General features: G+C 55.5%; 1 protein-coding gene across 1 annotated transcript in view; it reads left to right on the forward strand.

Moving 5' to 3' along the window:
* The first annotated feature begins 739 nt into the window (after positions 1-739).
* COTL1 (coactosin like F-actin binding protein 1) overlaps positions 740-21373 on the forward strand; it is a 38300-nt gene continuing 17666 nt past the window's right edge. The window contains exons 1-2 of the mRNA XM_069456285.1: positions 740-961; positions 1116-1198. Of these exons, the coding sequence (XP_069312386.1) occupies positions 885-961; positions 1116-1198 (160 nt within the window). The 5' untranslated portion in view covers positions 740-884. The remainder of the gene's footprint in view (positions 962-1115; positions 1199-21373) is intronic.

A 21373-nucleotide genomic window follows, 5' to 3' on the forward strand; every position in this document is an offset into this window, starting at 1 on the left:
TTCTTTCCAACCCCCACCCCAGAAGCCTTGGAACCAACTCTAGGGTGGGGGCAGTGACCAGCCTGTCTTCTTGGGTTTGAGGCATTACATCACCCACTTGGAGGTCCCCTGTGGAGCTCAGCAGCCCTGCAGCCTTCGGGACAGGGGTGAAGAGAATGAGGGGGCAGGAGAGAGGGAGAAGTGAGAGGGAGGAGGGGTGGGGAGGAGGGAGATGCAAGGAGGGGGAAGGGAAGAGGAGGGAAGGAGAGGAAGGAGGAGGCAAGGGGAAAGTGGGGGGAGGAGGAGGGAGGAAGAGAGCCTGGGAGAAGGGAACAGGGAGGAGGGAGAAGGGGTTGGGGGCGGGAGAAGCAAGGATAGGGAGGGAGAAGAGGAGGAGGGACAAACAGGAGCGGGAGGAAGACGGAGGGCGAGCGAAAGGAGAGAGGGGCTGGAGAGTAGGAAGGGGGAGGAGTTGGGGTACTGGGAGCATCAAGGAGGGGGAGCGGGAGGGCGGAGAAGGGAGCGGGAGGGAGGACAGAGCGGGAGGAGGAAGAAGCCCCCCTCCAGCCCCCACCGCGGAGTTGCGCAACCCTCCCGGTCTGGGATTGGCCGTCCGAGAGTGGAGAAGCCCCGCCCACGCGTCCTAGCCGCCAATGGCGAGGCGGGCCGCGGCCCGGACGGCCAATGGCCGGGGGGGCGGGGCGGCCGCGGCCCGAGGTCCTGGAGCGCGCCCCGTCCGCAGTCGGAGGCGCAGCCGCGCTCGGAGCTCGCGGTCGCCGCGTTGCCGTCGCCGCCGCCAGCCCGCGCGTCCTTCCCGGCGCGTCCCCGTCGCGCTCCGGCCCCTGCAGCCCGCCCGGGGCGCGCCCGGCCGCTGTGGGCAGAGTCCCCGCCGCCGCCCCGCGGCGATGGCCACCAAGATCGACAAGGAGGCTTGCCGCGCGGCGTACAACCTGGTGCGCGACGACAGCTCGGCCGTCATCTGGTGAGGATTCTCCCTCTGGCGTGCGCGCCCCGCCCGAGCCCCTCCGCCGGGGCGCGCCGGGCCGTCCGGGCTGTCCCCGCACCGGCCCGGCCAGCGCGGCCGCTCCCGCGCACCCGCCGGCGCTCACGTGTGTGTTTTTTCTTCCACTCCAAAGGGTGACTTTTAAATACGACGGCCCCACCATCGTCCCCGGCGAGCAGGGAGCGGAGTACCAGCACTTCATCCAAGAGTGCACAGGTAGGAGTCCGCGCAGTCGTGATCTTTGGGGTCCTGTGGCCACGGGCACGCCTCTGGTGCTGGCGTTGGGGAGGTTTAAAGCCTCCTTCAGCCTTGTCCCCTTTGGACGTCCGAAGCAGCAGAGGTGACCCCCTACCTCCTTCCCACCATACCCTCTCCGGGGGCGGACAGCTCCTTTGCCCCCCGTGGTTCGCCGGTTTTCCAAGGTCAACTCCGGCAGTTCCAAACTCCGGTGTTCAGCCTTCCCCACCTGCCCCTTGGATAGGTCGAGTAGCCACCAAAATAAAAACAAGCTGGGGACTGCTTGGGAGAGAAAGAAACTGTTAGCTGCACCCTTCTTTCTCCTGCAAGTCATTGTCTGTGTGCTGAGGATGTGTGCTTTTCAAATTTGAAGAACAGAGCCACATACCAAAGGGTACACACCATATGATTCCATTTATATGAAATTGTAGAAAAGCCAAAGCTGATCTATTGTGTGAAAAGTCAGAGTGGCGGTTAGCTTTGGGGGCAGATAGCCGCCGATTGGAGGGGGTACATAAGAGGCTGGAAATGTCCCATATTTTGATCTCGGAGGGGGTGACACAGGTGTGTGCACACATAAAAAATCATCGCACTGTATACTTGAGATTTCTGTGCTTTTTACACTTCCCTGTGGTGTGTGAAGCATGAGAAGAAGGAACACGTGGCAGGGACAGCCCTAGACTCCTCCACCCGGGCTGAAGGCTCCGCATGGTTGGTAAGAGGACCCTTTAAGGAGACTGGAGAACTTGAACTCTCTCAGTCTCTGGTTTTTAGCTTGGGAGCAAACTTCAGACAAAGGCCTGGAGGTTCGGGTGTGGACCCTGAGCCCCACGGTGTGGGTTTGAATCCCCAGTGGCTACTTCCTGGCTGTGTGGTCGGGGCCTCGGTTTCCTCACCTGTAATGTCACAGGGCTGTTGTAAGGGCGAGTGAGTCGACGTGTGTAGAATGCTCAGGACGGTGTCTGTACAAGCCACACGATCATTTGTGAAATAGATAAAAAGCACAAAATTATGCCGGGGGTCATGTGGGCGTTTCTTTCCATAACTGCTTCCTTAATCAAATTACATTTTGCATTTAGTTCAATTCAGAGGATATTTGTGAAGTGTCTACTATGGGCGGGGTGGTACTGAGATTGTACATACACTCACACACATACACTCCCAACTAAAATATCTCCTTGAGAGCTGCCTCTAGGCTTTTCATTCATCCCTTCTGCAAATAAATAATTGGCTTAAAATATCAGAAGCATAAAGTACTACGGCAGTGTGGGGGAGTTGGTGGGGTCAGGATTTGAATCCAGGGCTCTGACTCAGGAGCTCAGGAGGTTTCTCAACCACTCTCCCTCTTCCACCACAGGCGGATGTTTCTGCAAGTGGCAGGAGCGCAAACTTCTCCCCCATCGGATCAGGGCAGGACCAGGAGACTGGGCAGAGTCTCTGCCTCGCTGCCCTGAGGCTGTGCTTTGCAGGCCAGCTGCCCTCCCTAAATTGGGCTTCTTTCCTCCTGCTGGTCCCCTATGGCTGCCCCCGCCCCCAGCTGATTGTGTTCCGCCTCTGAAGCTATTGTTGAAGCCATTGTTCTCTCCACCAAGTTGCAGAAGGTGACCGGGAAGAAAGAGAGCATCCTGTCATTAGATTCCTGAGCGATGCTCCTGGCCTTTGGGCCGCAGCCCACTCTGGTGCAGTCAGAGAACACTTCCTTCCCCGAGCAGGCTTTGTGGTTTTCTGATCAGACCCCCCACCCCCACCCTGGGGAGCGGGGAGTGGCACGTCTGGCAGGGGAGCTAAAAATGCTTTCCCTGCTGCGTGTTGATCCTTATGAATGGGCCGTGGGAGCTGCGGGCTCTGTCTGCTCAGCTGAAGTCTGCTCTCTCTCCCGGCCATCTGTTGGACAAACGCACAGGCGAGTTATGCTTGCCGGGTCTGCTCTTGTTCCCCTTGGAAAAGCTTGTTCCTTCCTGCTGTGGTGTCCTCGTAACCCAGTACGGCAGACTCAGAGCACTGACTAGTAACTTTTCCTGGCACTGTTGTATACCAGTCACTGCCCGTGGCATGTCTTATCTTGACTATGCCCTCTAACAGCCCTGCGCAACAGATACTGAGACTGTTCCCCTTCTACAGATGAGGAAACTGAGGCCCAGAGAGGTAAGCAACTTGCCTGAAATCACACAGCTAGGAATTGGCAGAACTGGCACTTGAACCCAGGGAGGATGGCCTCAGTGGCCCATGCTCTTGGCCTCTAAGGAAGTAGTTTATTTATTTATTTAGTTTTTGAGACAGAGTCTTGCTCTGTCACCCTGGGTAGAGTGCAGTGGTGTCATTGTAGCTCACTGCAACCTCCAGCTCCTGGGCCCAGGCGATCCTCCTGCCTCAGCCTCCCAAGTAGCTGGAACTACAGGCGTGTGCCACAACGCCCAGCTAATTTTTCTATTTTTAGTGGAGACGGGGTCTTGCTTTTGCTCAGGCTAGTCTTGAACTCCTGAACTCAAGTGATCCTCCCACCTCGGCCTCCTAGGGTGCTAGGATTACAGGCGTGAGTGGGATTGTTTGCAGATTACAAATGCTATGCGTGTTTGCTCACTTGTGATACAGGGGGGCTCACTTGTGATACAGGGGGGCTCTTTTGTGGCTCTAATTCCCCGCCAGGTGTCCTGACAGGCCTGAGAAGAAAGGCTCCTAGTCCGGCTCAGACTTACTGTTTCCAAACATCTCACAGTATGCAGCAACTTGGAAGCCCAGAAACAGCACCCAGTCTGTTCCTCCATAGACTGGGGACCTTCCTGGGGCTTCCCCTCCTCACTGACTCTGCCAGGGCGCTCAGGCTCTCTCTCTCTCTGAAACACCCTGCCCTCCCACCCCAGGCTACTGTCTGTCCTCTCCCCTTCCTCCTCCATTGCTTTCCAGAATGGAATCCGCCCATCCCACCTCTTCCTCTCATCTCCTCAGCCCCCAGGCCTGGCTTCTCCTCTCCTAGAGCTGTCTTCTGGAAGGTCCCGGGGTGCCTGAGCTGCCCCACCAGCTCCCCTGCTCTCATCTTCCCAGCCTTTCTGCTGGCAGGATGTGGAGCCCTCGGGCCCGTATGGGCTCTTGCCCGACGCTGGTCTTGCCCACCTCCCTTCCTTTTTTGCCAGCCGTCGTCACTGCCTCTGCTGTTGCTTCTTGCCCCGGAGCTCAGCTCACTGGGATGGCCAGAGATCTGTCAGGTGCAGGGGGACAGGGGAGGTCCTAGCTGCGGCGAAGGCTGCCAGACCCTTGGCTGGCCGCTCACCCTCTCCTAGCTCTGCCTTCCCCCTTTATGTCCCTGCTTGGGGGCTACGGGGAGAGTTCTCCTTGAGTGGTGACATGGATGGTCCTCAACTGCTCCAGCTTCACCCAACAGGCAGAGCCATCCTGGTGGAGGGACACAGCGAGCCTCTTTGCCAATAATGTCGGGGGTCCCTGGGCTGACTGTCCTGGCTGAGGTCGTGTGCCCATCCCTGAACCAAGCACTGGGACTCTGGGTGGCCAGGCCTCACCCACACCAGGAGACAGACTGAGGGAGGGTGGCTTCCTCAGGGGAGAGTGGGGTGCTGCCTCAAGAAGAGGGACAAACCCAGACAGGTCCATCCCTGTCCCATCTCTTCCTCTTTGTTACAACAGTCTCTTAGCCCTTGATCTTCCTTGTCTCGTATCCATTCTGTCCACCATTGCTAGAGTAAGTCTTTCTAAGGCACATCTCTAATCAAGTCACTCCTCTGCTCATTAACCTTCTATGGCTCCCCTGTGCCCCTTGGATTAATCCCAGACTGTCTGCTTGGCTTTCTAATCGGTTTGTCCCCACCCACATCTCCTACGCAATAGCTCTGAGCATTCCTGTTTGTGTACCTGCAGCTCGAGGCTGTAACGCTCCCAGCCTGGGGGCCTTTGGTTGGGGAAGCTCTGTCCTGAGGAATTCTCCTCTTCCCCACCTCAGCCCCTCTAGGACTCAGCCCAGCTTAATGTGATCTCCTCTTTATTTCAACTGTCAGGACACTTTGGAATCAGGAAAGTTCTAGATTCACATGTCAACTCTGTCTGTCACTCACTGTGTGGCCTTGGGCAAGTGTAGCCCTTCCTCTGTGCCTGTTTTTTGGTCTGTAACATGGGGATCCTGGCAGTGCCTGCCTCCGAGGGGGGCTGGGGGGCTAACTGAACTGGTACCTCTGCAGTGAGAGCACAGGCCCCCGACGTGCCTGGGCTGTCCTTACAGTCACTTTTATATAATTATTTTTACTCTTATAGCACTGACGGTGACATGCGCTTTCTGTTGTGAAGCTTTGAGTAAGTGCCGCGGCTCAGGGCACAGTAGACGCCAACCCCAGGCTGGCACGCAGTAGGCATCCGGTTCTACGTGGCGCGTTAGACCCGTGGCCTGGGTCCATGTGCCGTGGCCGTTCCGTACATGGCGAGAGGGGGTTAGCCTGGTGGTTAAAGGGTCTGGGCTGCACTGGGTGGCCCGGGTTCACGGACTTGCCCATCGTGTGACCGGGCGAGGGTGCGTTACCCATCCGGCAGCTCCTCTGCTGCAGCGTGGCCGTTAGGAGGGTTCGGCAAGCACGTGCACGGTGCCTGGGACACAGCCAGTGCTCCATACGGGTCCATTACTGTGACTGTCCTTTTGTCTGTAGACTTCAAGTGATGTGGAAATAGAGTCCACAGTCCGAGCGCCAGAAAGGAGGGAGGGGAAGGGACGAAGGGAAGGAAACGGTGCGGAGCGGGGCCGCCGGGGCTCCGTCCGCTCAGCAGAACCACCGGGAGTCGGGAGCAAGCAGGGCTCGGCCGGCAGAGACCAAGGGGGAGACCGGCCGGACACGTGACGCGTCTGGCCACGGCAGAAAGGCTTTCACAGCGTGTGTGTGTGACCAGGCCGTGGCTCAGGCCGTCTGTGCAGTCACCTTCTGTTTTTGCATTGTACAAATAATGCACACGCCTTGTGGGATATTCAGAAACTAGAACTAAACAAAAAGAAGAGAATGCAAACCAGATATAGTTCGGATATACCAATATTAACAGTTTTACCACTCAGAAATCTGTTCCTCCATTCATTTGACCGTTCGTTTATTCCCTTGTCGTTCAGTCACTCAATGTACGTGAGTGGCTGCTCTGTGGGCCCTAGTCTGTGCACTGAGGCTGAGTATAGAAGCAGAGAAGGGCCCTCTCCTCTCGTGGAACTGATGTCTGATTGTCATCACCCCATATGAACCCCTGGTCTCATTTTTATCTATATTCTTGAAATATTTTCCTATATGCACTTTCTGCTACAAAAAGGAACATATATAGATATACGGATATTTCTGAGCCGACTTCCCCCTTCACTCTAACTCCTGAGCATTTTTCTTCTCTCTCACTCTTCTGCCCCTGCACCCTTTAAAATGGCCACATAGTCCCCTCTCACATAAACGCAACATTGTTTAACCAGTCCTGTCTCCATGGACCTCAAATTACTCTGTGGCGAGCAGTTTTATTTTGGAAAGAATCCAGGCATCTGGGAATGAATCCAGTTTTCTGTTGGTGCAGATTTTAGAGCTGATCAGTGAAGAGCATCGATGGTGGAGCTGGAGCGTCTTGCTTTGAACTGTAGCCTTGCTGTGCTGTGTGGCCTTGGGCAGGTCTCCTAGGTTCTCTGTTTCCTCGTTTGACAGATGGGGATCATGACTGCATAAAATGCACAGGTTATTGGAAGGGTAAATTGGCATGATACATTTAAAGCTAGTAGGGTACTGGCTAATGTAGAGTGAATGTCCAGTAAATGTGGTTCTTGTTAAAGAGGCACCTTCTTGGAAGGTGCTGCACATCAGCAGTTGGGTTGACATAAACTCGAGGTGTGTTCATGGAGGGCAGCATCAGCTCGGTTGGAGGCAGGTGCCCTGTGATGTTGGCTGGGTAATGGTCTGGGTGCAGGTGATATTCCCATGATGCCATGGTCAGCCTATAGCTCATTCACAGAGAGATGCAGGGATTGATGTTTTTGTCTATCCGGTATCCCATGCTTTGGGAGAACCTCTCCCTTCCGTTTCACGAGAATCCTGCTTGGCCAATGTCGTTACAGTAAGGCTGACCCTGCACTTCTCTATGGGGTGGGCGCATGGCCTAGACCTGGCCAATCAGAGTAAGCCATTCCCTCTGCTAACTGATTGGTTCAAACTTGGGCTTATGTGACTCAAGTCAAGCCAATCAGATTCATCCCTGAGACTTTGGACTGAGCTGTTGGCACAAAGAGTCTTTTTATCTTTCTCTGGGGTTAAGAACTGAAAGAATAATGAAGACTTGGAGCTCACAGGGCCCATCTACCATCTGTAGAGAGAATCTGTCTGAGAATTCAGGAACAGAGCGAAGGTCGGGGTTGGAGAACAGATGACATGGCTTAAACTCTTCGATCCAGCCATGCTTGAAGCTCTCTCCTTAGACTGTTCACTTTCATGAGCTGATTAATTTTCTTCCTTAAGGCAACTTGAGTGAGTTCTCTGCTATTTCCACTTAAAGGAGTCCTGACCATGATCTCCAGGTTAGCCAGCTAGCAATAGGCTCAGAGAGGAAGAGAATTCAGGCTGGACAAGGAATTCAAAATGTCTCACGTGAGACGTGACAGAAAATTGGGCATATTGAACCCAGAGGAGAGACACCTTGGAGGACATGAGTGTCGTCTTCAGATGTTTGAGGGCCTGTCATGTGGAAGGTGTGGACATCTTTGATGTTCCTGCCCCCACTCCATATGATCAAGGGAACCAAACAGTAGAAATTTCAGAGATAGATTTTGGGTTGACCTGGAGAAGAACTCTGCTCTCAAGTGAGAATAGGTTACCACAAGAGGTAATGAGACCCCCATCCTGGGAGGTATGTTAGGAGAGACTGACTAACCACTCAGCATAGATGTCCAAGAAAGAGATTGCAAGAGGCCCTCGTTGACTGTGCACTCTTCTCTCCCCCAGCCCCTTTCTCTGGTCTGCTTTGCCCCTGGGAAGAATGGCCACGTGTGCATTAGCACAGCTTGGGTGCTGCCTGCCTGTCGGGGGCTCCGTCCTACCTGGATGACAGGGACTGAGAGTGCCAGAGAGGTGGTTCCTAAGGAAAACCACGGTGTGTTTACCAAAGAAGGGGGATGGATTGCCAAGGACACAGAACACTTGCTGTCCGCGGCCTCCGCATTCATAGTAGTACAACACGCGTGCAGTTGGCACTCTACTTGTCGTGCTGTTTGCCTTGCAATATTTTTTCCCTACGGAAAAAAATCCACATATGGAAATCCACATATAGATTTCAGAAATTTGGGTGAGAAGGGAAGGAGAGAAATTTCCCAGTAGGTCTCAGGGAATTTGAGATCAAAAGGAAGCTTTACATCTGGGACAAGGTTTTGGACATGATAAAGTGCTAAACAGTCTGTTGGTCATGCAGTCAACAAACATTTATTGAACACCTGCTTGGCTCTAGAAACAAAGTTCGATTTTTATTTTACGGGCTTTGCTCACACATCGGTTGCTGGGAGGCTCTGAGCCACATGGCATGGCTTCTTTTGTTTCCTAAGGTGCATGGACTTTGTGACAGCTCTTTTGGCCTACTGTGTGGTGACATTTGTGCTTGTTTTTGTGTTTGTGGCCATGTCTTCCACGACGAAGGTTGGCAGATGTCCGTCTTCCTGATACATAAGGGTGTCCCTTGTTCAGAAAAGATGTTCCATCAACATTAGTTGCATTGAACTGAGTTTCTGCTCCTTGAAAAATGTCAGGAGGTAATGCAAACTTTTTCAAAGCATGGCTTACGGATTTATAGATGCCATAATCACTCACCCCCCCATGCTTTCTGTACCCCGTTACAGTCTGGTGCCCACCTGCACCCAGAGCACGGGACCCTGTGCCTTAGTCTTTGGTAATCTTCTGCTTGCTGAATTTCTTGGCCATTTCTTTGTCTTTGTTCCACTTGACCTCCCACTAGCATTTGTCGGTGACCATCACCTACTGAAAAGATAATCCCCCCCCCCCGCCCCCGCTTCTGCACGGCTAAGCTTGCCTAGTTCCCCTTGTGTGTCTGTCTTCTCTCGCTCTCACTTCCCTCTGCTACTTCTCCTTCCCCTTCCCGTCCCATAAATCTAGGCGTTTCTTAGGGCTCCACCCTTGATCATGGCCTTGTCTTCTCCAGGGCATTTCTTGAGCATCTACTGTGTGCCAAGTACTGAGTTGGGTCCTTTCCCTGACCCTGGTGAGCTTGCAGTGCCGGCCAGAGGTGGCTTTCTAAAGTTCACTTCAGGTCGTGTTGCTCCCAGAACGTTTTGTCGCATCTGTCTGTTAGGTGCCAATGCTTAAATGGGACACGTGGTGCCCTTTATGACAGGTGCTTGCCAGTCATAAAGGAGCTAACGCTCCTGTGCATGTCACCAACACGTGTGGCTCTGACTTCACGGATGTCCAAACGCCGGGCACTGTGTGGGTGCTGCATGTATTAGCTCATAAAATTTCTCTTATTTATGAGGGACCAATGAGCACAATGACACCTGTAAGTAGGAGTTGTCCCCATTTTATTGATGGGGAACCTGATGTTGTCCTTGGAGAGCCAGAGTCGCTTGCTTGGGATGGTGCAGTGAGTGGGGCCAGCTGCGCTTCGGGCCCAGGTCTGTGTCTGAGGCTCCCAGCTTTGTCCCTGCCCTGTACCTGTGGACGGTCTTCCTTCTGCCTGCACTGTCTTCATCAGCTTTGCTTTCCTGGAAGACTTCTACACACCCGTCAAGGCCCAGTGTAAATGTCCCCTGTGCTCGAACCTCCTCCTTGTCTTGGTGTTGCTCATGCGTTGTGTGGTGGTAATGTTCACATCTGTCTCTTCCACTCCATGGCAAGGCCCTGGAGAGAGGGACTTTGTCCCTTTGGTGGTGGCATCCTCCGTGGAGACTCCCTGCCCTTCATGGTTCATTACCTACCAATTGCTTTTCTCCCCCATGGATGTGTTGCTGTCTTGAGTGGGCCCAAGTCATGGGCTGTAGCCTGGGTGACAGGCTTTGCCAGCAAGTGCTGGCTCCCTGCCCCTTTGTCCCTTGCCTAGAGAAGAGAATGCATACTACGGAGTTCAAATCTTAGCTCTGCTGCTTATGAGCTGTGTGACTTTGGGCAAGCCATTTAACCTCTCTGTGCCTCAGTGTCCTCAAGTGGAAAATGGAAAGTGTCCTTAGGAAGAGCAGACCTCTCAAGCTCTGAAAGGCCCTCTCTGATGGCCCAGCCACCCTCTCTGCCACCAGCTCTGTTTTTCTTCCTGGCACTGGTCTTGGGTTGGGGTCTTCCCAAAGTCAACCCCAAGGCCCGGACTTGAGTGCAGGCGGGACAATTGGAGCCAGGAAGCCAGAGTGAGGGTGCAGGGAGAGCCCGGCATCGTGGGCACCTGGGCAAATACCGCAGGGACCCTTGGAGGCACAGGTGGGGTGCTGCCCTGGGAGCCATATGGCCACCCACTCTTGTCCGCTATTTGTTGAGGGGTCGCCCAGGGGCTTTACGGCCCCTGCACTCCAGGTGGTGCCTCTGTGGGGTCTGAGCAGCTTCCAGGGGTTCAGAGAAAGGCCACCGGCAGAACCGCAGAGGCCGGCTGAGGCAGGATGTCACAGCACCGAAATCAGAGGTGGGCAGTGAGAAAGTGACACGGGGCAAGAAGCTCTCCTTGCCGCATTTAGCAGTGCCCCGGTCATACCACGTGTGCATGCACATGGCTGTTCATTGTGTGACTTTCCTGTGTGGCAGAAACCTGGTCTGCCTTGCTCTGCCGGACGGCCAGCGCCTGGCAGAGACGTGGCCTTCTGCGCGGGTACTTGTTGGACAGATAAGTGCAAAATCATCCCCTGAGCTGTTGAGAGCTCAGCTTGCCCGGGAGGGCCTCTGTCCCCTCCTCTAGAGAACAGCCCAGTGGCCAGTAAGGCCGTGACTGCCCTGCCCCAGGCCCAGTCCCTCCTCCAGCCCCCTGCAGGCTGCTACTCTCCCCCCCACCCCCCAGCTTTGGCTTCTCAGACCCAACTCAGTGGCGTCGGCAGGGGCAGGTCCCCAGAGGCCTGTTTCTGAAGGCAGGGGTGTCCCTGGGCATTTTATATTTTATTTCATCCGTGCACTTTGACGTTAGCCTGCCCGAGATCCTGGGTTCAGTTCTGTACCGAGTCTGTGGCCGTCTCATTCTTCCTCGGCACAAGCTTTTATTTTGTCTTCCACGCGTTGATGTAAGCTTCCTTGCCAGTAATAAATAAATGAGTTAATAATGATGCTAATGACGGACCTTTATTGTGCCAGGCATTGTGCTAAGGTCATTGTGTTAATTTCCTATGGCCGCTGTAACAAATGGCAAACTTAGTGACTTAAGACAACGTCAGTTTTTCATCTGGCAAGTTCTGGAGGTCAGAAGTCTGACGTGGGTCTCGGGGGCGAAAATCAAGGTGTTGCCAGGCTGGTTCCTTCTGGGGGCTCCAGGGAGAATCTGTTTCTGTACCTTCCAGCTTCTAGAGCCACCCACACTCCTCGGCTGGTGGCCTCCTCCGCCATCTTCAAAGCCAGCCATGGCGGTGGAGCCTTTCTCCTGGTGCATCTCTCTGCGTCCCGCCCTCCTGCCTCCCTCGTCCCCATTTAAGGACCCCTGTGATGTCATTGGGTCCACCCAGACAATCCAGGATCATCTCCCCCTCCCCAGGTCCTTAACTTAATCCCATCTGCAAAGTCCCTTGTGCCTTGGGAGGTGAGGTATTCACAGGCTCCAGGGGTTAGGGTGGGGACGTCTGGGGGGCCTTTGTTTTGCCTGCCACAGTCATCCACCCGCTACAACGTCACAGCCCTGTTGTCACCCTCAGCTGTTATCCCAGTTTCATGGATGAGGACACTGAGGCTCGAATGTGTGAGGGCCCTTCCCCGAATCTTACCTGGTACCTGGGCTCCAGACCCCCACCCCTCACCCCTCTGCTTCTTAAAATCCGCCAGTTAAAATCTTTGTGAAACTAGCGGGAAGACAGGAGGAGGCTCTTGTCTCGAACCCTGAGGGACAGTCCTAGTGCCAGCGTTTCTCCCTTTGTCGGGGAGGTGGGAAACCTGCCAGGGTCTTCTTCCAAGTGCTCTGTCCTTCCGGGGTAAAATTCTGCCTTGGCTCCTTTTCCTGAAGAAAGGTCCCCTGGAGGTCATCTGATCTGACCCAGAAGTAGTTTTCTTCCCCTCTGTGGCTGCAGTCCTACCCTGCCTGTGAAGTGGGTGTGATGTTCGAGGTTTGCAATAAAGGAAGCAGCTGCCCCAGGCAGGCCAGGGGTCAGCTGGGGCTGGGGCGGGGGTGGGAAGGACCTGGCTTGAGATCCTAAAAGCCGGGCTCTGGGCGGCCCCTGTGTGACCCCTACCTGACCGAGGGCCAGAGCAGGGCCTGTGGCCAACACGGAGCCCTCGCCGTGGCCCCGGGGTGCCACTTGCTCTCTTGCCATTCTGAAGAACGAACGGACCGTCTTCCGGGGTGATTGTGTCCACGCCTCCGTCCAGCACGTGTAGGTTGAAGGCCGCTGCGTGCCGGGCACTGCGGTGCCGGGAGGTTCAGCGATGTGTTCGCACAGGCAGCCTCGTGGGTTTCTAGAAACCACCGAACTGTGCATTTGAAAAGGGTCCATTTTACGGTGTGTAAATGACATCTCAGGTTTTCAAATGAAAAGAAACAGGGAGAGGACAGGTGTGGAGCATGGCCCAGTTGTGGTGGCGTGGCGGGGCGTGGCGGGGCGTGGCGGGGCGTGGCGGGGCGTGGTGCGGTGCGGTGGGGCACGGCGTGGACTCTGGGTTCGCTGGAGCGGCGCCCATTCTGTCCCAACAACTTTTCTTCTGCGTCCTCCCAGGACTTCGCCTGGGCCCTCGGTGTGTTGAATTCCCAGCAGGCAGTTTCCGTTCTGCCACGGTCCCTCTGGGTCCCCAGCGACGACTCGCCAGCCCCCAGGCCCTCTCCCCTTTGGAACCGAGCCCTGTGTCCCCATTTCCCGACCGCTGCCCTTCGCCTCACAGCAGGTGCCCTGTGGCCTGGGTCGCCTGGCCCGCTGCTCTCCTCCTCGTCTCGCACTTTAGTGCCGCTGCGGGCTGTGCCCGGCCCAGGGCCAGGAGCTGCGCACTGTCCGCTATTCTACTGGCGGTGGACACGCGTGTTAGTGAGGAGGAGGCCTTTCGGCAGTGGGTCCCTCTGTCCCCCAGCCCAGCGCGAGGGGAGGGACGCCGCTGCGTGCTGCACCCACGGCTGCCGTGAGTGTATGGTTAATAAATTAGTGAATCAATGAGAGCGAAATGAGTCAGCGGCAGTGTGTGGGCTGAGAGCGTTGTTAACATCCCCGGGGGCAGGAAACCGGCCCCCACCGGCTCTGAGGCGGAGATGGAGGGGCCGTTTCCAGCCTGGAGAACTGGGGATCAGAGAGGGGACGACAGAGGCAGAGCTGGGACTTGGACCCTGGCCTCCTGCTGTGCCCCTCGGTGGCTCCGCACCGGGTGGGGTGCAGAGACGGTAGACGAGGTCCCTCCAGGCGCAGGCACCGCTGATTCTAGCAACATTGCATAGTTGCCTGCCCTTTCCATGCACTTTTATGAAAGGGCAAATTTGTCAAAACCAATCAACTGTTCTATCCACATCTGATCACTTGCACCCGTCTACTCATTCCTGCTGTCTGGGGTGGAAGTCACACTCCTAAAATCCCAAGAGGGGGATGGATTTTATTCTTATAAAACGGCATCTCCCACCGAACTGAAAGGCCGCTGAGAACTGGGAACCCACAGCCTCTGAGAAGTCAAGGATGACGTGCAGACGCTCCCGTTAATTCAAGAAATATTTGTTGAGCGCGTGCGGCGTGTCAGGCAGCATCCGGGTGTTTGGGACGTGAGAGGGGACGAGATTCCGTCCCTGCTGGAGTGGGGATGCGCAAGCTGTAGGGGGACCTCCGGGAAGTCTTTCTGAGCCTTTAAACTCTTGTTTTACACACAGTTGTAACAAGCTTAGTTATGTGCCCTTCTGGCCTGTGGCGAGTCAGAAACAGAAGGATGGTGGGGGAAGCACTTTGAACTTGCCAGCAGACGCTGTTGCTTTTGCCTGTGGAGTTCCGTTAGAATCTACCCCTCACATTGTTAACACGTCCCCTTCGTCCTTACCCTGCTTGCTGGGTGCACTCTAAGTCATCCTTCAAGACCCAGAGCAGACATCACCCTCTCTCTGAAGCCTGCCCTGATCACAACTCCCCAGACAGAGTTAAATTTCCTGCTTTCTCTGATGTTCCCTTAACACCCGGCAACAACTCTTTGGCACGGCAGTGAGTTCACTGCATTCGCACGCCGAGTTTTTGTGTGCTGTGCTGGAGTGTGTGTTTTTTGAGGGCAGGGATTGTGTCTTACTCAGCAAAGTCCCTGTATCACGGATTGTCAGTTGGCGTTTGTCAAATAACCCGCCAGCAGCAAAGGGAGACGCAGCAAAACTGTACAAAGCAGTCACAATACAGAGTGGCGCGAGCCGGGCCGGGCGGTGCCGGGGCGGTCGGCCGGACCCGTCTGCGGCCCGGGCGGTCGTCACAGATGCTGCAATGATGTGCTCAGAGCCCCCGGGACCGCAGCTCTGAGTCAGAAGGTGGAGCTGGCTATAGCATGCTGACTTCCATTTAAGGAAGTAAAGTATAATCATTTTTAAAAAAAATGCTGGTGCCCTGTCGTGGGGGGAAGCCTCCGCTCTCCTTATCATGTTGTGTGTCCGGATCAGCCTATTCCCGGGGGTCTCCTGAAGTTGTCATCTTTCTTTCCCTCTGGCTATCTTGGACTCCACTTTCTGTGCTCTGTCACCCTGGGGAAGCTGGGTCCTTCACAGCTAATGAAAACTCAGTTGGTCAGGATCTTGGCGACGCTTTGGGGAGTGGGCGGGACAAAGCGTCCAGCAGCATTTTCTGCGCGATTTCAGTGCAGAAACGGTGCGTGTACGTAGCGCACCTGCAGCGCAGGTGGCAGAAATAAGCAGGACCTCGTTCATCCCCTGCGAGGAATAAAGCAAAAGGGAAACAGGGCTTCTGTTTCTGGGGTGATGGGTTTTCTTTAATTTTTAATGCTTTTTAGCATTTTCTAAAAATTTTTTGAGTGGGACAGGAGGAGGGCTTTTTGTTGTTTTTTGTTTTATTAATCAATGGAAAGTATAAAAGTCACTTTGAAAAAAGTGGGGCCTCCTAGACATGAGAATTCTCCTTTCAACTTCAAGGGATGAGGCCGACTCCTTCCAGCCTCGGGCCTCAGTCCCCTCCCTCGTAGACACCCTGAGCCCTCCTTCCTCCTTGGTGCAGAGAGGACATGATCCCCTTCGTTCCCCTTCCCCAGGCCTTGCCCTGTCACTGCCCGGGCTCCCCCCATCAGCAGCCCACTAGAAGCGGCGGCTGCTGTGGCTCCTGTCCAGCTCTGTCCTTGCTCTGGGCGGCAGGACCTTAGAATCCCTTCCCATTTCCTTTCATGCTAGCTCCAGGGAGCTCCCTGGGTGGAAGCTGCCAGCTCAGCTTTGTGGTGTGTGGGTTGTTTTTTCCCTTCCTGAACCTTGTTTGCATAACCTCTTAGGAGTCTATATAAGGTAAGGTCAGCCTTAGAGCGAGCTGCAATCTTGGCGGGCCCTGGGGCAATTTCCTCCCCGCTTCACCTTCCTCCTTTCTTTTGTTTTGCTCTGAAGTTCAGTGTTGGGTGGAAATTATGAAATTATTCTCTTTTTTTTTTTCCTTCCGTTGGCCCACAGATAATTTATAGGGTGCCTATGGGGTGCCTGGCGCTGTGATGGGTGCTGGGGCTATACCAAGAACAGGACAGATACGAAAGTAGCTAAAAAGATCACAAGGACTTGTGCCAAAAAGTTTATCGGGGTTACTTACGTGGTGGGGCCTTATTTGTATTTCTTATCATTCTACACCTAGTATGTGTTTTGTGTATAATGAAAGAAAAATTGTTCAAAGCATTTGCAAAGGTGTAAGAAAGTCACACAGTGCTAGGTCCATAGCAGATCCGTGGTCCCCTGGAGTTTGGTTCTGTTGCCAGGACTGGCTTTGGGGACAGGCAGAGACTAGCTTCCCTTCTGGGGCAAGGCAGGGCCCCTCAGTCAATGTGGACTCTGGGCCAGGGCCACCCTGGTGAGAATGCTGCGTGGGATTGGTCGGAATCTGCTCCTCAGTGATGACCCGAGCCTCCGGAGAGTTCAAGTTCGGGTGGGAGAGGGGAAAAGGGAGGGCAGGGGCAGTCTTTGAGCGCTTGGTAGAGATTCTATGCCACTTACAATTTTTGGGAAATTGTTAGAGCAGCTCATTCTGGTGGCTTTGGTGATTCCACTGAATCCTGACTGCCCCCTTTTTTTCTTGAACCCTCTTCCCATCCCCCAAGGATCATCCTCCTGCTCTGTCATCTCTGTGTTTCTCCCCCATCCCCAGCACCCCCACTCCGTTGCCCACTCACCTCCTCCCCTTCTCCCCTCCTGGCCTTTCCTCCTCTTGTGTGGGGCCTTTCCTTCCTGCGTCTCTCTCTCTTCCAGGGGGTCGGGAGGAGGAGGAAATGGGAAGGGGAGACACAGACATGTGATGATTCATTGACGTACATGAACTTGCCCAGTAAACGGAGGCAGAGAGGCCCGAAGAGGTGAGCTGGGCTTTGGACTAAGGTTCCCTTTACCTACCTGTGGGCCTTGCCTGGGGTTTCCAGGTCTCGAGGGGTCCCCACCGGGAGCCATTTCACAAAGACAGCCCTTCACTGGCCCGTGATGAAGCTTCATAGACCAACCGAAGGGTCAAGTTCTTTTCAAAGTGGAGTTTCATTAACGCTGCGTGCCAACTGTCTTTCCATGAGCAAGATTCTCAGCGGGTGGGAAGGGGAGGGTGTCCACAGCCCCTGAATCGGGGACGTCCTGAGTGCAGTCGGCCAGGGCTTTGAGCGCATGGCACTGGCCAGAAGGACACGACAGTCGTCGGGATGGGGCTCCCGGCCTTGCTTTGTCACGGGTGATGGGTGACGTCTCCCCCAAGATGGGGCTTCACTTGCTAATCGGGGCTTGTTTTCAGATAGGCGAGCTGGAGCTACGCCCATAGAAAGAGCTCACTGTCACCTGGGCCGTCCTTTGGTGGCTATTTTCCTAACCCTGGCTTCTCCCTGTCTGGGGGTGTGGGATTTGCGGGGAGGGAGAGTCGCCGGTGGTCTGTGATGGTGCAAGGCTCAGGAACCCGCCTAGGTGCTTTAATGCTGTAAATGACAGCCTTGAAAGGGCCACACAGGAAGCTTCTTTACACTGTCACTTCCCTAAAATGAAAGGGGTGCAGGAGGGAAGTGGGCGGGGCTAGACTTTGAAGCTTCAGCTTCTGGCCCGGAGGCCTTTGCCGGTTTCCTCTTCTCACCTCTTTCTCTCCATCAGTGGTTCTCACGCTTTGGCGACATCAAAATCATCCTGGGTGGCTCGTTCAGGTATCATTTCCTGGCCCCATCCTCAGGGTTTCTGAATCAGTAGTTCTGAGTGGACCCTGAGAATTCACACTTCTAGTAAGTTCCTGGGGGCTGTGGCTGCAGCTGCTGCTGGTCCCAGGGCCACACTGTGGGAACTGCTGCTCCAGGCGTCACCTGTTCTCCAGCGGATGGGGAGGAGCTGTCGGGCTCCTTATTGTCTCACGTCTCCGAGCCTCAGTTTCCTCATCTGTGAAATGGGCCTGTGAGCAATGCTGACCTCATAGAGAAGTTGGGATGACAAAACGTGCCAATCCACATAAGCGCTTACACTAGTGCCTAGAAGTACGCAATAGATGTGGGCCTCTGGCACCCCCTGGGCTCTCACGGTCTCCTCTGTCTCCCTCGGCGCGTGGCCCTGTGCTTGGCACATAGCAGGCCCGTGAGAAAGACTCATGTAACGAGTGACCCAGGGACTCTGTGTGTGCCCGGGAGCCCCCGCTTTGAAACTCAGCGGAATAGGCTTAGGTTTGCTGGGTATAGAAAGTTGTCCCCATTCTACAGCTGGAACAACCGAGGCTCAGAGCATGAAGATTCTTATCTGACGTTACGTAGCTGAAAAGGAAGCTAGCTGGGCTCCGGCCCTGGCCCGCTCGTCTCTGGAGTTTGTGCTCCTGTCAGCGGACCAGGTTGCCGCAGCAAATGTTGGTGTGTGGGGCGCGTGAGGTGCCAGGACGCGGAGAGAAACAGGCGCAGACTCTGCCCGCCTAGTTGAGGGGACAGGCTGGTTGGCAGCCGTGAGGGCAGGGACCAGGGTATCTGAGGGCCCGGTGTCCTGGATTTAGTAGCCCAGCTCCCGTAGGGACAGAGTGTCAGGGGAAAGGAGGGACGATTTGGAACCTCGGGGGGTGTTCGTGTAGAGCCAGAAGGAAGGAGGAGGCCGGACTGGCGCTCTGCTCTGAGAGAGGAGGGTGCCGTGTCCTGGGTGTGGCGGGGAGGGAACATTTCAAGAAGGGCTGGATTGGAAACGGTTTGGAGCCCCATGGCACCGGGAGCTCAGGTGAGCATGCGCACAGAGAAGATGCTGCTGGCTGGATTTGGCAATTAGGAGGCCCCTGGGGGCCTGAGAGCCGTCTCATTGTGGCGGGGGGCTTCAAACCCAGCACCTGTCCCCAGGGGCCAAGTCCTTCCCTCTCATTTCTTTTCCATTTCATCCTCACAACCACTTTATGAGGTAAGTATTGGACCCATTTTGCAGATGAGCAAACCAAGGCCTTTAGACATTCAGGAATCCAGTCTAGGTCACAGAGCTGGTGCTCAGTGAGGGTAAGTTTCTGACGGATTCTGGGACTCAAACTCTTACCCTGGACGCCACAGAGCAGGCTGAGCGTGAGGCAGCAGGTGCGGACCGTTGCCCTGCAGAGGCCCCCCCGCAGGAGGAGCTCGGGGCCCCTGTCTCCTGGTGCCTGTGTATGGGTGACGTCCTGGTCCAGTGTTCCCCACGGGGGTGGCCCAGTCTCCCTCTCTCCTTTGCCTGAGCCGGACCCTCCACCTCCATCTGCAAAGACGGACCATCGGCCTCAGTGGAACCGAGTGGCACAGTGGGGGTGATGGGAAGCCCAGGTTCCAACCTTCTGGCCAGTCTGGCCATCTCAGCACACACACAAACACGCACATACATACGTGTACACACTTATGCACACACGGTAAAATATATATGACGACGTTTCACTATGTTCTTCCATTGACGTGCTCGAGTTTTCGTGCATATGACAGCGATGTCAGCAGGAGGTGACTGAGGGCGCATGCCACTCCCCACTGACCGTGCCGGGGCTGCCCTTCTCTGGTCAGGAGAGGGCAGGAAATCGCCAGCGAGCCGGGATGAAGCGCCAGCACTTCCTTCCTCCTGCGCTGCCCAGGCTGAGGTCGAAGGGGCCGGAGCCTCCTTCAGGGTGAGCGAGGGGGAGCGGCCTCAGGTCGGACCAGCAGGTTTTCCGCCTGGGACTCAGCTGACATTCCCAGTCATGCCACATCTCCGGGGGATTTCCAAAAACACGCCCGTCAGCAATCTTGTTTGACCAAACTATTGTCAGATAAGCACTGAGCAGTCACCCAGGAAACCATGTCCCTTCCCCCCCTCCCATGATAATTTAAATGACATCAGCCTGTGGCTCTGGAAGGTTCCCAATGCCCTTGGGGGCAGGGGGTGGGGTGACTGACTTATTGTGGGTCCCTCTCGTGCCAGGCCCTGGGCTGGTGCTTGGGACACAAGGTTTAACTGGGAGAATGCTTGCTCTCCAGCAAGAACCCGGACGACCCTAGAGGGAGGCGGAGCTGCCCGAGTTAGAACGGGGAAGGTCTGAAAGACGGAGGAACAGACTTGGAGAGTTGGGGGTGCGCAGAGGACGGCCGTGTGGAGACATGCAGCAGCCAGCAGAGAGGACGGACCTTGGAAAAGGCGCAGTGTTGCCCAGAGAAGCTGGCCAGGGCCACGGGAGTGGGTGACATCCAGGAAGAGAGGGGGTGGGGGCTTGGCACTGGGCTGAACAGGGGGTCAGGGCCTCCAAAAACTGCGTTGGCCCAAAGCAGGGCCAGCGACTTTCCCACACGGAGGCTCTGGCCAGAGACGGGCGGCTTGATCCACACGCAGTCACTGGAACCCGCGTGTCTGGGCTGACAGCGTGGAAATGGGAAACACAGAGTGGTTGCTATGGAAACAGACTCGCTGTGCTCTTTCGCTTGTGAGATCCAGGCGGGGAGGCAGCTGGGCTGTGCCGGGCCCTCCTCCCGCTCAGGTCCAGGCTGCAGTTTAATGAAACACTTCGGTGCCGGTGCCCGGACAAGGCCAGGGACAGCACTAGGCAGAGCAGCGCTGGCGTCCCGGCCACGCCGGGCTTCTCCCGTGTCAGCCTGCGGCGCCGGTCTGCAGACGCACTCTCGCGTTTCCTGTGCGCGGTGACCGCTTGGCAGCTCTGCCCTGTGGCAGCAGCTTCAGGTACAAGGACAAGGTCCTGTCCTTGTACCTCTCGGGCTAGGTGGGTTTGTAGCTTTCACGTTCACTCCTCGTGGGTGACTGATGGTGGCTGAAATCGCCCCAGTTTGGAAGCGACTCAAATGCCTACGAACTGATGAGTGGCTGGGCCACGTGTGGGCTGTTGTCCGATGGAATGCGCCGTCCGGCTGTCGAAAGGAGGGAAGTGCTGATACAGGCGCAACGGGGACCGACCTTGAAAGCAAGATGCCGAGTGACAGAACCCGGCCACAAAGGCCACGCACTGATGCCTGCGTTTCTGTGAAACGTCCAGAACAGCAAATCCGTAGCCACAGAGAGTGGATTAGCGGTTGCCAGGGCCTGGGGGAGGAGGGTGGAGAATGGGGAGTGACTGCTGATGGGGACACGGGTTCCTTTGGGGTGACGTAAATGTTCTGGAATTAGATGGGGGCGATGGTTGTACAATACTGTGAGTGTACTTAAAACCACTGAATCGTATACTTTAAAATGGTTAAAAAGGTGAATTGTATGACTTTTATCTCAATAAAGGGAAAAACTGGGAAGGACGAAAAGAATCACCTGTTTTACAGATGAGGCAACCGAGGCCCAGGCTTGGGAATGAAGGCAGGGGCCTGGGAGGGACAGGTGGAGCTCTTGCCTGCGTGGTCTCCTGGGGACTCGTGTCCAGCCGGTCACGAGGCCCTTGCCAGTGCCTCTGAGACCATCCGTTCTTCTGTCCCCACTGCCTTGTCACCCACTGAT

Source organism: Eulemur rufifrons, chromosome 23, assembly GCF_041146395.1.
Source record: "Eulemur rufifrons isolate Redbay chromosome 23, OSU_ERuf_1, whole genome shotgun sequence".
Lineage (NCBI taxonomy): Eukaryota > Metazoa > Chordata > Mammalia > Primates > Lemuridae > Eulemur > Eulemur rufifrons.